The sequence below is a fragment of the Rosa rugosa genome, chromosome 1, assembly GCF_958449725.1.
Source record: "Rosa rugosa chromosome 1, drRosRugo1.1, whole genome shotgun sequence".
Taxonomy (NCBI): domain Eukaryota; kingdom Viridiplantae; phylum Streptophyta; class Magnoliopsida; order Rosales; family Rosaceae; genus Rosa; species Rosa rugosa.
In genome coordinates, this window is record NC_084820.1 from 21,031,894 (window position 1) to 21,045,340 (window position 13,447).

At 41.5% G+C, this 13,447-nt stretch overlaps 3 protein-coding genes across 3 annotated transcripts; all 3 read left to right on the plus strand.

Annotated features, from left to right (window-relative positions):
- Window positions 1-894: 894 nt before the first annotated feature.
- On the plus strand, window positions 895-2,456 carry LOC133724321 (palmitoyl-monogalactosyldiacylglycerol delta-7 desaturase, chloroplastic-like). Its single transcript, XM_062151019.1, has 5 exons — window positions 895-1,181; window positions 1,301-1,432; window positions 1,795-1,941; window positions 2,048-2,154; window positions 2,246-2,456. The coding sequence occupies exons 1-5, from the start codon at window positions 957-959 to the stop codon at window positions 2,454-2,456; spliced, it is 822 nt and encodes a 273-aa protein (XP_062007003.1). The 5' UTR covers window positions 895-956.
- Window positions 2,457-3,563: 1,107 nt separating this feature from the next.
- LOC133724332 (uncharacterized) lies at window positions 3,564-5,225 on the plus strand. The gene has a single exon (XM_062151029.1). The coding sequence runs from the start codon at window positions 3,564-3,566 to the stop codon at window positions 5,223-5,225; it is 1,662 nt and encodes a 553-aa protein (XP_062007013.1).
- Window positions 5,226-6,512: 1,287 nt separating this feature from the next.
- On the plus strand, window positions 6,513-7,607 carry LOC133724342 (uncharacterized). The gene has a single exon (XM_062151046.1). It carries the CDS (start codon window positions 6,513-6,515, stop codon window positions 7,605-7,607), a length of 1,095 nt encoding a protein of 364 aa, XP_062007030.1.
- Window positions 7,608-13,447: the final 5,840 nt, after the last annotated feature.

Here is a 13,447-nt window from a genome sequence, read left to right on the forward strand (position 1 = left end):
CTAATAAGTACACTAATTTTCTAAAAATCAAAATTTGTAGATAAAATTTAAATACAAAGACGACTTAATTACTCATTGGATAATCTTCTTCTTCTCCACCCAAATTTGAATTTATTACTTATTATTTTTGTCCTTTTGTTCTCTCCTCATAGTTAATTCGTTATTCAATTTACAAAACCATTAGTGTTAATTTCGTCAAAATCTTTGCAATATTCTTTATGAACACTGAAAGTAAAAAAAATAAAACATGAAAAAAAATCAATTTTTTCTTCATTGCTCATAGTTGTTAACTTACTAATCTTTTGATATGGAATGAAATAGATGAACATTGATATTGAAAAAAAAATGGAAGTAAATCAGATTATGATTTTAGTAGAAAACTTTAATATATTTTAGTTTTGTTACTGATATAAATTAAATGAGAGATTTTCATTATAAAAAAATTCTTTTATAATTGCATATGTCATATAAGGATATTTCTAGAAAGAAAAATGGGTTAGATAACTAAATATAATAATTGAAATTAAAATGTAGCCATGTAGGGTGTAATGAGCAAGTAGGGTGAACAAAGTAAATGATAGGGTGGCAATAGCTCCACCCTTCTCAAAAACGAGGTTCTGATTTTGTGTGAAAGGATAAGCTGCCAATGAATGCGCTGGCTTTCATGCATGAACAATTCTTGAACCTAGTCATGAGTTCAAAGTCTTCGCGCAATCGCGCGCGAGGGTTTGGTGGGAGGGGTTGAATATCTAATCAGCTACTTCCATCTTGCTAAATTGAACATGCAAAAATTGCAGGGGTAGGGTGGTCCAGACCCTGCATCCATGAACATTGTTCCCCTGGAAATAATATAAAAGGCTTCTTCTTCTTCTTTGTTTCATATCAGAGTATCAGACAGAACAGTTTTTGTTTTTAATTTATCTTTACCCTTCAAGAACAGCTCCAAGGAAGGAAAAATGGAGGCCTCATCAGCTAGGTTTCGTTTCCTGGCCATACATTGCCTTGCTCTTTTGGGGCCGTTTTATTTCAACTGGTCTGCTTTTTGGTTGGCTGTGGCCCTCTATTTTGTTACAGGTCTGGGTATGACTCTGTCTTACCATAGAAACCTCGCTCACCGCAGCTTTAAGCTTCCTAAATGGCTCGAGTACTCTTTTGCTTACTGCGGCGTCCTTTCACACCAGGTTTGTGAACTGCATCCAAGGGACATACTGTTAATTAGCAAATCTACTTTGATCTGGCTAGCCTGATACTTTGGGGATTCATTAATCTGTTGCATGCTCTTAATTTGTATGGTTTGTAGGGAAGTCCAATTCAGTGGGTGAGCACACACAGAGTCCATCATCAGTATACCGACACATGGGATGACCCTCACAGTCCCATTAAGGGATTTTGGTACAGTCATTTTGATTGGATCGATGATCTGTTTGGAAGTGTACGTATAAACCTGTCTCAAACAAAATCTATAAATACTTGAGATACACGCTACTATATATTGAGATTATAGTGTACATGTATAGCAATCAACATATGTATAACATATATATGCAGTTACCTCTTAAGCCTCAAAACCTGAGTTTAATTATGACTTTATGATTACTTCGACGAAGACCTTACCTTGAGTACAACAATATGATTTTTTTTTTCTTGTGAAATGAGATAAAAGTTACATAAAAAAAAATAATAATAAAAAAAAAATCACATACTTGATCGTACTGGATAGCATGCATGTATGTATCGATCAAAAAATTAATATACATATGTCTTCCCAATAATGTGATTGTTGAATGTCTATAGCCCGACGCACTAGAATTCAAGAATGTTGGAGACTTAAAGAGGCAGTGGTACTATAGATTTCTTCACTTTACGTATCCTTATCACTCTGTTGCTCTTGGAATTCTGCTATATGCTGGAGGAGGGCTACCATTCTTGGTTTGGGGAATGGTAATTAAGCTTGCTCTTACTGATCATCACCTAGCTTGTTCCACAAGCATGAGTGAATTATCCAAACTGATTAATTGGTTGTATTTTTAATTATAATTCTTTGCAGGGTGTGAGAACTGTTTGTGTACTCCACATTACTTTTTCAATAAACTCGATCGGCCACATGTGGGGAAAGCAAGTATGGAATACTGGTGATTTGTCTAGAAACAACTGGTACTAAATATTGATATATCAATTATTTGGCTAATTTTTAATATGTAATTATGGCTGGATTATATATAATTTATAGTTTGATTTTGATTAGGTTGTTAGGATTGCTAGCAAATGGCGAAGGTTGGCACAATAATCATCATGCCTTTGACTACTCAGCTCGACAAGGCTTGGAGTGGTGGGAGATTGACACTACTTGGTATATAATATGCTTCCTTGAAGCCATTGGTTTGGCTACAGACGTAAAACTCCCAACTGAAGCTCATAAGAAACAAAAGGCTCTATCAGGAAAAGCTCAAAGTTGATCGGGATATCTGCAATAACGTATAAAAAGTGTACTGAATAAGATTGAGGTGTAATGAAAAAGATAGACCAACCCTCTATTATATAGTTATGGTTACATCACTCAATGATGTTCAATTTCGCTAGTTTTACATTTGAAGACATAAATTTATCTATGACACAAAATGACATATGTTTTGGTAAAAATTAAAGTTATGAATTCGAGCAAAAAATGATGAATTGATATTCCATAAAGAAATTTATAATTTTGAGTTGAGAATGTTAATGATATAACTGATGTCTATAAATTTTAAAATCACAAAATTTTTCTTTGTTTTTTCTCCTTCGAATTTTTTATTTATTTTTCAATCAAACTTCATATCAATCTGCATTTAAATAGGTAGATCGTACACTTAACCAGAAGCATTAAAATAAGCTTTATGTCTCAGCCATACTAGGCAACACCAGATTTGAATAGAAACAAAAACTAACAAAGTTAACTGAAGCAGATTGAAAAATAGAGGATCATAGGCAGCATCTAGAGGCAGCCAAATTTCTACTCATAGATCTAGTGGCTAACACTGTTATTGAACTGGGCTTTCAGGGAATCATAGTGCATTACTAGCATATGACTCATAGGACACTATCATTCTTTTGTATCTTTTACTCTTGAGGATATGAATAACTGTATCTAAAAGTCATTAGATACGGTGCAGCCACGGAATGAATAAATGTATTCTCTATAGCAGGCTCTACTAATAAAAAACCACGCTTTTAATTTTGGTGTGTCAGTTTTTTTATTTTATTTTAAATGTTGTATTAATCTTTTCTCTCTCTCTCCTCATTTTCATTTAATTTCTATTTCTTCATGGGGTCCACCTTAATTATCATTTTTTCTCTTTTTTATTTTTATTTTTTTTCATTAAATCCGTTTTATTTTACAATATTAATTGTATTTCAAACATGATGCCATATTACCATGTATGATATATCTGTAAAAACTCATAAAAACCCTAAGGCGATCTCGCCACCGCTGCGCCGCCATTACTGCCACTATGTTGCAGTGCAAGATTCTGACATGGAATTGTCGAGGAATTGTGAACCATGAAACACAACGGGCCCTCGTGAATATGGTTCAGGCCAAAAACCCTAGCTTGATTTTTCTTTCTGAGACCTTAGCGCAACCAAACATTCTTGATACTTTGAGGATTCGACTGGGATTTGCGGGGTGTATTTGCTACCCGGAGAAGGAGGAATCTCAAGGTGTTGCGTTGTTATGGAGAGCGGACACTCCAGTTAATCTTCGAACCTACTCTCCACATCACATTGATGTTGAGGTAGGACAGCGAGGGACTGCAGACTTGTGGAGGTTTACAGGAATATATGGTTTTGCAGCGCGTAGTCAACGACACAGAACCTGGAATCTGATCCAAACCCTAGCAGCAGGAACTTGTCATTTGCCTTGGCTTATGGCAGGTGACTTTAATGAAATTATGTCTCTTAATGACAAATCTGGAGGGCCACCGAGAGCTGCAGCTGCAATGGAGGCTTTTAGAAGGACCATGACAGATTGTGGTCTGTTTGACATGGGATTCTTTGGAAGCAAGTATACATGGTCCAATAAATTCACCAAGGAGAGGTTGGATTGTGGCTTTCAGTCTACACAATGGAGAGAATGTTTCCCTTTTTCTCGAGTTATAACGCTCCCACCGTCTGATTCAGATCACTGGCCTTTACTCATTGAGGTTAGTGTAGAACGTTTACAACCCTGGAGAGCTCATAAATGTTTTCGCTTTGAGGAGCCATGGCACAAATACCCTAAATGTACTGATATTATTAAGCAATGCAGGGCTAAACCTTTAACGGGCAACGCCATGAAACAGATTGGTTTTAAAATTACCAACACAGGTGATCAACTTTTAGAATGGCACATAAAAGAAGTCGATCATAATAAGGCTGAAATGAGGGTTTTGCAAGAGAAAATGAATGACATCATGTCTCATCCCCATACCCCATTACAATATGAGGAACAAAGACTACTTCATGTCAAGTATAATGCACTCTTAGCTCAAGAAGAGACTTACTGGAGACAAAGATCCAAGGCCTTTTGGTTGAGAGATGGTGATAAGAATACTGCTTTTTTTCATCGTAGAGCCTCAAACAGAAGAAGCAAGAACAGAATTAAAGGGCTTATAGATGAGGAAGGTTTATGGCATACTGAACCAGAAGCAGTGCAGAACATACTAATGGAGTATTTCACAGGTATCTATACCTCTCCTGGAACCAATGTAAGTGCTATTTCAGCAGTTCTTGATGCAGTAGATGAAAGGGTGACTGCTGATATGAATGAGGAACTCACTCGGCCCTATGCAGAAACTGAAATTAAGGATGCTTTATTTCAAATGCATCCTTCAAAAAGTCCGGGACCGGATGGCATGTCACCTTTTTTCTTTCAAAAATATTGGCACATAATCTCTACTGATGTGTGTTTGGGGGTGAAAAATTTTCTAGAAAAGGGTGATATGGAGTGCTCTTCCAATTTTACTCATTTATGTCTTATTCCAAAGGTTCCAGAACCAAAGGAAGCATGCCATTTTAGACCAATTGCCCTCTGCAATGTCATTTATAGAATCAGCTCTAAAGTTGTTGCTAATAGACTAAAGAAGCTGCTACCCTCAATCATCTCCCCATTCCAAAGTGCATATGTGCCTGGAAGACTCATCTCTGATAATACCCTTGTTGCTACTGAGGCAGCTCACTTCATGCACAAGCTGCGTAGACAAGAAGAATGATTTTTCTCTCTTAAGCTTGACATTAGTAAAGCTTATGATCGACTTGAATGGGACTTTCTTAAAGCAATGCTTACTAAGTTGGGTTTCCAACCTCATTGGATCAATATCATCATGAAGTGTGTTGCATCTGTCAAGTATTCCATCTTAGTTAGTGGAAAGCCTTCACAAACAATAGAACCAACAAGGGGTATAAGACAGGGTGATCCTCTCTCACCATATCTCTTTATTTTATGTGCAGAAGGCTTGTCTGCTTTAATTTCTAAAGCTGTTGAAAGTGTTCAGATCAAAGGCCTCACTATGTATCCGAGAGCCCCTACACTACATCACCTATTCTTCGCTGATGACAGCTTCATTTTTGGAGCTACAACTGAAGAAGAATGTTACAGGTATAAGCACATTCTCAATACCTATGAACTTGCTTCTGGTCAAAAGATAAATTTTCAAAAAAGTAGTGTTGCTTTCAGTAAAAATGTGCAACCTTCTTTTCAAGAGCATTTGGCTTCTCTTTTGGGGGTTAAAAAGGTAGAAGAGCATGACAGGTACTTGGGATTGCCCTTGAGAGTGGGAAGGTCAAAAACTGCTATATTTGCCTACATTAAAGAAAAGATCACAAAGAAGCTTGTAGGCTGGAAATCAAAACTATTAAGTTCAGCTGGCAAAGAAATGTTGATCAAGGTTGTTGCTCAAACTATGCCCTCATATGCTATGAATTGCTATTTACTTCCAAAGACTCTCTGTGAGGATATTCATCAACTGTGTTCACAATTCTTTTGGGGAGACGCAGATCAAAAGAGGAAGATTCACTGGAGAAGTTGGAGCAGACTTTGCCTAACAAAACAGGAAGGGGGCATGGGTTTCAAGAACCTATATGCTCATAATTTGGCCATGCTTGCAAAGCAAGGCTGGAGATTGTTATCTAATCCTCATTCCTTGATAGCTCAATTGTACAAGGCCAGATATTATCCAAATAACTCTTTTTGGGACGCTGAACTTGGAGAAGCACAATCCTTTTCTTGGCGAAGCATCCTTGAAAAAGTAGACCTGTCTTAGCTGCTGGAATTCAATGGAAAATTGGAAATGGCACTCAGGTTTCAATCTGGAATGATAGGTGGATTCCTGATTGCCCCACATACTTGATACATAGACCTGTGAATGCAACTATAGAAAAGGTTGCAGACTTGTTTAATCCTGCAAGTAAATGTTGGAAACAAGATGTGATCTGTGAACTTTTCTAGCCTACAGTTGCTGAGAAGATACTACGGATTCCACTAAGTAGATTTGCAAGTAATGACAAGTACAGATGGATGCCTGAAAAAAAAAGGACAATACTCTGTAAAATCTGCTTACTGGATTGCTAGAGAACAGGTAATGGGAAATTTCCTGACCTCTACTTCATCGGGTAACCCTTACCAACCTCTATGGAAGAAACTCTGGAAATCAAGAGTTCCTGGAAAAGTACAAATATGTGCTTGGAGAGCTATCAACAATATCTTACCTACACGACAACAATTGGTACATAAAGGTTATCTTGGTCCTACAAACTGCTTGTTTTGCACCGAGGCACTGGAAACTACTGGTCATGTCTTTTGTCACTGTCCCACAGCAAAAGAAACTTTTGCAGCCTCCTCAATCACTTTACAGGTCAGCTCTCTTCCATCTTTCGTATTTAAAGAGTGGATGCTTGATCAAGCTTTGCACCTAAGTAGTGATCAGTTTGAGAAAGTTCTTATGCATATTTGGGCTCTATGGAAAAATAGGAATAGTAAGCTATGGTCTAATACTGCTCAAAGTGCACAAGCAATTATGTTGAGTTCTTTCACATGGCATGGTAATTACTTGTCAGCACAGAAGGTCCAACTACAAGATTCAGTAGTTAAACCAAATAAGCATTGGGCTCCTCCTTCACAGAATCGAGTCAAAATCAATGTGGATGGGGCCTTCTTGCCTTCACAAAATATTGGAGGTATGGGAGGAGTGATCAGACGAGAAGATGGTTCTTTTGTTGCATGTTTTGCAAAGCCAGTAAATTTTTCCTCCTCTCCAAAGCAAGTAGAGTTACTTGCCATAAAGTTTGGAATCGATTTGCTTCAGCAGTTAAATTTACAATATGTGCTGGTAGAAAGTGATTGCCAAGTCGCTATCAAGGAAGTCTACTCTGACGACTTTGACTTAAGTGAGGATGCTAATATACTTGAAGACATTCAACAGGGTAAAAATGTGGTCCAGGCTGTTGGCTTTATTTTTGCTCCTAGAACAGCTAACACAGTAGCTCATAAACTAGCTGTTGTTGCTCTTGAATCCAATACTGATAAGGTATGGATAGACCAAGCTCCAGTTCACATTCTGGATGCTTTATACTTTGATTGTAATCATCTTCCTTAATCAATAAAATTTCACAGTTTTTACTCAAAAAAAAAAATTAATTGTATTTCTTTTGGGTCGAAATAATTTTAATTTTTGTTCAATGAAGCCGCCGACATCCGGAGCTCCGCCGTCTCTCTCTCTTCCTCATTCTCTTTCTCCATCCTCCCCCTTCTTAACTTCCTCCGCCACACTCCTCAGTGAACGTACCCATATCTCTCCGTTGTTGAATTCACCTAACCATATCTCTCTCCCAGATTGAGCCTCTAAATTCTCTATGTCCATTGTTCAACAAAGAACACTAAAAATATAAAAGGGTGTCATTTGCTCTACTCAAATAATCTGGTTAGAAAAGTGTATCCAAAGAGGGTGGCTACTAGAGATTTTTCTAGTAGTGGTGCAATCTCTTTCCTTGCACTCTTAACTGCGTCACTTCCATGAATGAATATTCTTCTTTTGTTAGTCCCAATAGAGTGGTACTTTCAACTTTTGAGATTTGAAATCTAAAATCGTGAACCTTTACTTCTCTTGACCAACTAGCTAATTATAAACAATTTTATGACTTAATGATATTCCATGTCGTTGATTAGTTTTCAAAGAGATTGATAATCATCCCAATCACAAATCTAACATGCAAAATGAGCAGCAAAATGAAGAAAGTAGTTTATAGTCCAATTTCGAGATCACCAATATATCATAGATGTATAATGGCATATAACTTTTTCTTTTCCTTCATAAGGCACTGAATTAAAAATTGTCTTAAATTTTAGATATCAAAAATCAATATATTTATGAAAATGACACTAGAGTAAAAAGTCACCAATCATTATCTATCTTCTCTCTGGTAACCTCAGGCAAGGGTCTTCTGTAAATTCTAACAAAGTCTTCGACGACTTCTGGGGAGGTACTTGGCAACTTCCGGTGTAATTTTCGACGACCTCCAATGATATCACAAAAGCCATTATCACAACACCAAAATATACTCTTACCAACAAAAGCTACTGCGGTGAGATTTCCGGCGAGTTCACAAAAGCTACTGTCACCAACATTGTACCAAAAACTATTCTCACCAACGATAAAAACTACTCTGATGAGATTTCCCACGACCACTGCGAGGTCACAAAAACCACTATCACCAACACCAGAAAACTACTTTCACTAACAACAAAAGCTACTATCACCAACACCAAAAGCTATTGTTACCACACATAAAAACTACTCGCACCACTAACAAAAGCTATTATCAAACATAACAAAAGCTATTCCCAGAGACTGTGAAAACTATTCAAGGAAACTAACAAAGTTACGAAAATGTAAAAGATATAACCAAAATAAAAATGCTACTACAATCAGAAAAATCAAATAAATCCAGTGATAAAAAGTACGCAGGGTTCAACAATGATATAACTATGTAAAAAGTTATTTCTATTGTCGTAAAAAGTCACTGTCATAGTTGTGAAAATCTATCACAATAGTTGTAGAAAGCTACTATCAATGTTGTAATGCTACTATCATTTTTCAGATGGCCACCGTGGATGTTTCTTGTTGTCAAGCTCTACCACACTACACTAACCATAGGCATTATTTTGCCAACTTTAGCACCAGACTTCATTTCAACATTTCATGATTTCCCAGATGATCTCTTCTTCAATGGAGTCTTCACTACCCAAATTCACATGATTTTCGGAATCTACTACAGCAAATGCAAGAGGGAATAATTATGCATAAATTAAGATACAACAAAATATTAATATTTGAAATGCAAACTAAAAACAGCAGCGTGTCGCTGCACTGCAATGTGACACTTTTTACCAACCAGACAATCAAAAACAAAAGATCTAAAAAAACTACTGACATAAGTATAAAGCTACTATTGTTTCAGCTGTCTCGAGAGGGGTCTGATCCAGCTAAATCACGACATGTCTTGGTCTGTAACTATCACTATCGGTCTCGCTTATCTGCAGAATAGACACAAGGTCAGAGGGAAGACCGGGTGTGCCGGCCTTTAACGCTCCGATGCCTAAGTCATTATCATTGTAAGATAATGATAATGGAAAGCGATAGTAAACAGTTACCTCTTTAGGTTGTTGGAGATGAACTTAATGTAGCAAATATGTGGGAGCCAGGTTCCGTTTCTTTCGGTGTGGGATGGTCGGGGTTCCCGATATCGCCCCAAGGGGTATCGGGACCCTCAACTGGAGGCTTTCCTTACTTCTGTATTGGCGATACGAGTCTTGTGCTTCCGATACTTGTGCCTAGGAGGTATATGCATACCAACAAGTCCCCCAAGTCCCCGATCAAGAGTTCTCTTGGGTGGGGAGTTTGTCTTTTGGAAAAAGTATAGGAAGTTCAAGGCGAGCTCATGCCACGTGGCTTCCATACAACCATTACCCCCAGTCCCCCAAGTCCCCACTTAAGAGGAGTCTTGGCTGGGGTGAGGAGATCGTTCTCGCAATCGTCATTGTGTTGCTATCGCGAATCTGTGGTAGGGTTTCATGCGTCTTTTGGCGCATACGCTATGCCCTGGAGACACATGTGTTGTTGTCATTCGTTATTCGTGTGCGGGAAGTCCGATGTACTGGAGTCTGTAACATGTAATAATGGCGTAGTGGTAAGGAGTCGAGGTGACGGCGCATGACTTCTGTAACGTTCAGAGATGTCGGACACGTGGTGAGATCTGGTGTCGTCGTCCTTGCACGTCCAACGGTCCCTGTACTCTTGAGGTCCCTATATATGGACAGAGGAGGGAGTTGGGGGCAGTTACTGTTCCTTTGTTTTTGTTGGGGATTAGGATAAGAGGTGAGTAAAGTTAGAGCCTTTAGTGTTTTGAAAAGCTTGAATCTTTCGTTTGGTGGTCGAAATTTCGGGTTGTCGGCTTTGTTGTCTCTGTTTCCCGATTGGAGGAGTGAACAGGTACGCTGTTTCTTGACTTTTCTGGGTTTCTTTCTGAGAACATTTGTGTGGTAGTGTGGGTTTCGTTGAGGAGTCGTTTGCCGGAGGTGGAATTTGCCGGTAGGCTTTGGGTCGTTGTGGGTCTGGTTAGGCTTTGGGGAAGGTGAATTTTAGGTTTAGTTGGATTTTCTGTTGCGGCTCCGGGCTAGGTTATTAGATTTTGAAATTTTGTGGGGCGGGTCAGGGGAGGCGATAGATAGGTGGCGATTGACTAATTGTGGGTATAGCTTGCAGTATGGCGAAGAAGTATTGTGGTCATGGTAGGCGAGAGGGTTCCGCTCGTGGAGGTGGAGTTTCGCGTGGTGGTGTCGGCGCTTCTGGTGGAGGTGGGGAGGGTGCTTCTCAAGGAGGAGGCGAGGGCGCTTCTCGCGGACGTGGCGAGGGTGCTCCCCGCGGGGGTACCGTTGTCACTTCCCGAGGAGGTGGTGATGGTTCGTCTCATGGAGTCCCGAGCAGGGTTGAGCATATTGCGGGCCCCGAGGTTGTCGAGATAGAGAATGTCGAGGTGTTGGAGATCCCTCACTCGCCACGTGGGTCGCTCCTTGGAGAGACGCCCATAGATCAGCCTGGTCCGAGTATGACCGAGGAGCAGATCGGTGATATGAGAGCGACTTGGGGCATTCCGGGCAATGTATTGTTACGCCCCCTGAGGGATGGTGAGCATTTTAGCCACCCCGAGGTGGGGTGGGCGTGTTTTTATGAGTATTAGCTCAAGTGTGGGTTGACGTTCCGGATACTGGAGAGGTTACAGTACTTGCTGTCATGCCTCAACATCGTCGTGGGGCAACTATAGCCTAATGCGCTGAGGCAAATAATGGGAGTTTTGGTGTTGTGGAAACTCAGCACGCAACAATGTCCCAATATCGGTGAGTTTAACTCGATGTTCAAGATGATGTATTTGACGAAGGCTGGAGATAGCGGGTGTGTAAATTTTAGGGCACGCGGCCGCGCGATTATAGAGGACCTTCCATCAAACATTTATGCTCACTGGAGGGGCAGGCCTTGCCTGGTTGGAGGTCGCTGGCAGAACCCGGACATGGTGCATCGGGTTCCCACTCATTTCCAGCCTATCTGTGAGTATCGTGATTGCGTATTTGGTGAATTTTCTTTTGTCATTGGTGTGCTAACAACATGTCTTTGTATCGTAGTGAGGTAGGAGGCTATCCTGACCACGCTAGAGCATAAGCGTGTGGCGAGGGTTTTAGGTGCATTCCCCAAGAGGAAGAAGGGGTTCTATCGCCTGTGTAGGCTTCCGATATATGAGAGGTTTGAAGTCGGGAGGAGTCCAGGTGAGGGGTTGTTTTATTGTTCATGTCTGTTCGTTCATTCAGTTGTGATCTCGCTAACACTGCGTTTGTTTTGGAGCCGATATGCCGAGTGAGGTTGCGAGCAAGAACGATGCTCCATACGCTGAGGTGGATACCGACGTCATTATTAGGGAGTTGCTGCGAGACTCAGATATGGGAAGGCGGTGTGATGTCGAGCTTCCCGATAAGGAGGTACATATGACTGATCATCGGGTGAATATGCTGCTACCCAATGAGATGTACCTTAGGTTTCCAGATACTGTGCTGGAGTACCTCAACCAGCGAGCCGAGGTGGAGGCGGGTGCTGAAGACCATAGAGCTCAGGGCCATCAAGAGCAGGGTGCCGAGATGGGGACGCATTCTCGGGAGCGAGGGGCCGAGGCGGGTCAGCGTTCCCAGTCATTCGTCGAGGAGCACCAGTCCCCTGAGATTCAGGAAGGTGTAAGGCAGTCCCCCCAAGTCTCGATTAGAGGGGTGGAGCGTGGCGCTGTGGATCAGCCATCGGGGTCGGTGGCTGAAGTGGAGATTTCGAGGAGCTGTTTGAGGAGGCTGAACGGCGCCAGAGCAATACCAGTGCCAGGGCTCGCTTGGTACAAGACGCTGTGTTGGAGCAGCTGGATGCAATTTTTGGTGGCGAAATTGGGGGCCCGGTGTCGCGAGAGATTATTACAGTCGACAGCGATGAAGCTGAGGTGACTAGCCAAGCCGTTGGTGACGCGATACCGGTTGCTGAGGCTCCTGAAGTGCGACGGGAGGTTGGATAAGGCGATGTTGGGTGTACCCAGGTTGCTGAGACGGAGACCCCTGCCCAGGTTGGCGAGGTGGATGGGACCCAAGTGTCTGATACTTGTGCTCGCACTGATAGAGTTGGGTCGAGGAAGAGGGTTGCTTCGCAGCTTCGTCTCGGGTGTTAGTGTCGATACTTGTGGAGGTAAGAGGGCTCGGGTTGACGGTGTGGCGCGCTCGAGATCTACAAGTAGGGGCTCTCGGGGTTATCGCGACGAGGTTGCTGAGGGTCTTGCACGCACTCTTGGCGAGATTGGGATCACAGATGGTGCCATTTTGCACATGGTTGCTGACTTGCATAATTGCCATCGTGATCGCAGTCGTGTGAATGCTGGGGACCCTCGCCTCGGGTATCTGGAGACTCAAGAGAGGTTGATGAAGGTATGTATCGCGACTATCTTGCACGCTTTCAGTTCCTTCCATTTTTATTTCATCATTTCACCTTTTCTTTTGAATGTTCTGATTGTGTGGTGTGCGATATAGGTTGTGAACATGAACTATCAGGCCTCCGCCGAGTTGGTTGCTCACTATGATCGCGAGATCGCCCGACTGCAGGGAGAGCTGAATGCCGAGAGGGAGAGGGCAGGCGAGCTTCAAGAAGCGTTGGACCGAGACCAGGTGGAACGCGAGGATATGAGGCGAGCGATTGACGAAGGGATCGCGAGAAGGATGGAGTTGGAGCCATTACTCGCAATGGAGGAGTCCCGTCGTCAGGAGGCCGAGAATGCTGTTGCTCCTCTGAGGGAGTCCAACCTGGATCTGACCAGTAAGCTGCAGCGGGTGGAGGTTGGCTTGAAGGATTTAGAGTAGGTTAGG

Bases quoted from the DNA above. Each gene is read 5' to 3' on its own strand.
- LOC133724342 (XM_062151046.1), top strand. From the start codon at position 6,513: ATGACAAGTACAGATGGATGCCTGAAAAAAAAAGGACAATACTCTGTA.
- LOC133724332 (XM_062151029.1), top strand. From the start codon at position 3,564: ATGGTTCAGGCCAAAAACCCTAGCTTGATTTTTCTTTCTGAGACCTTA.
- LOC133724321 (XM_062151019.1), top strand. From the start codon at position 957: ATGGAGGCCTCATCAGCTAGGTTTCGTTTCCTGGCCATACATTGCCTT. The intron at 1,182-1,300 runs GTTTGTGAACTG...TATGGTTTGTAG, and splicing joins GCGGCGTCCTTTCACACCAG to GGAAGTCCAATTCAGTGGGT. The intron at 1,942-2,047 runs GTAATTAAGCTT...AATTCTTTGCAG, and splicing joins CATTCTTGGTTTGGGGAATG to GGTGTGAGAACTGTTTGTGT.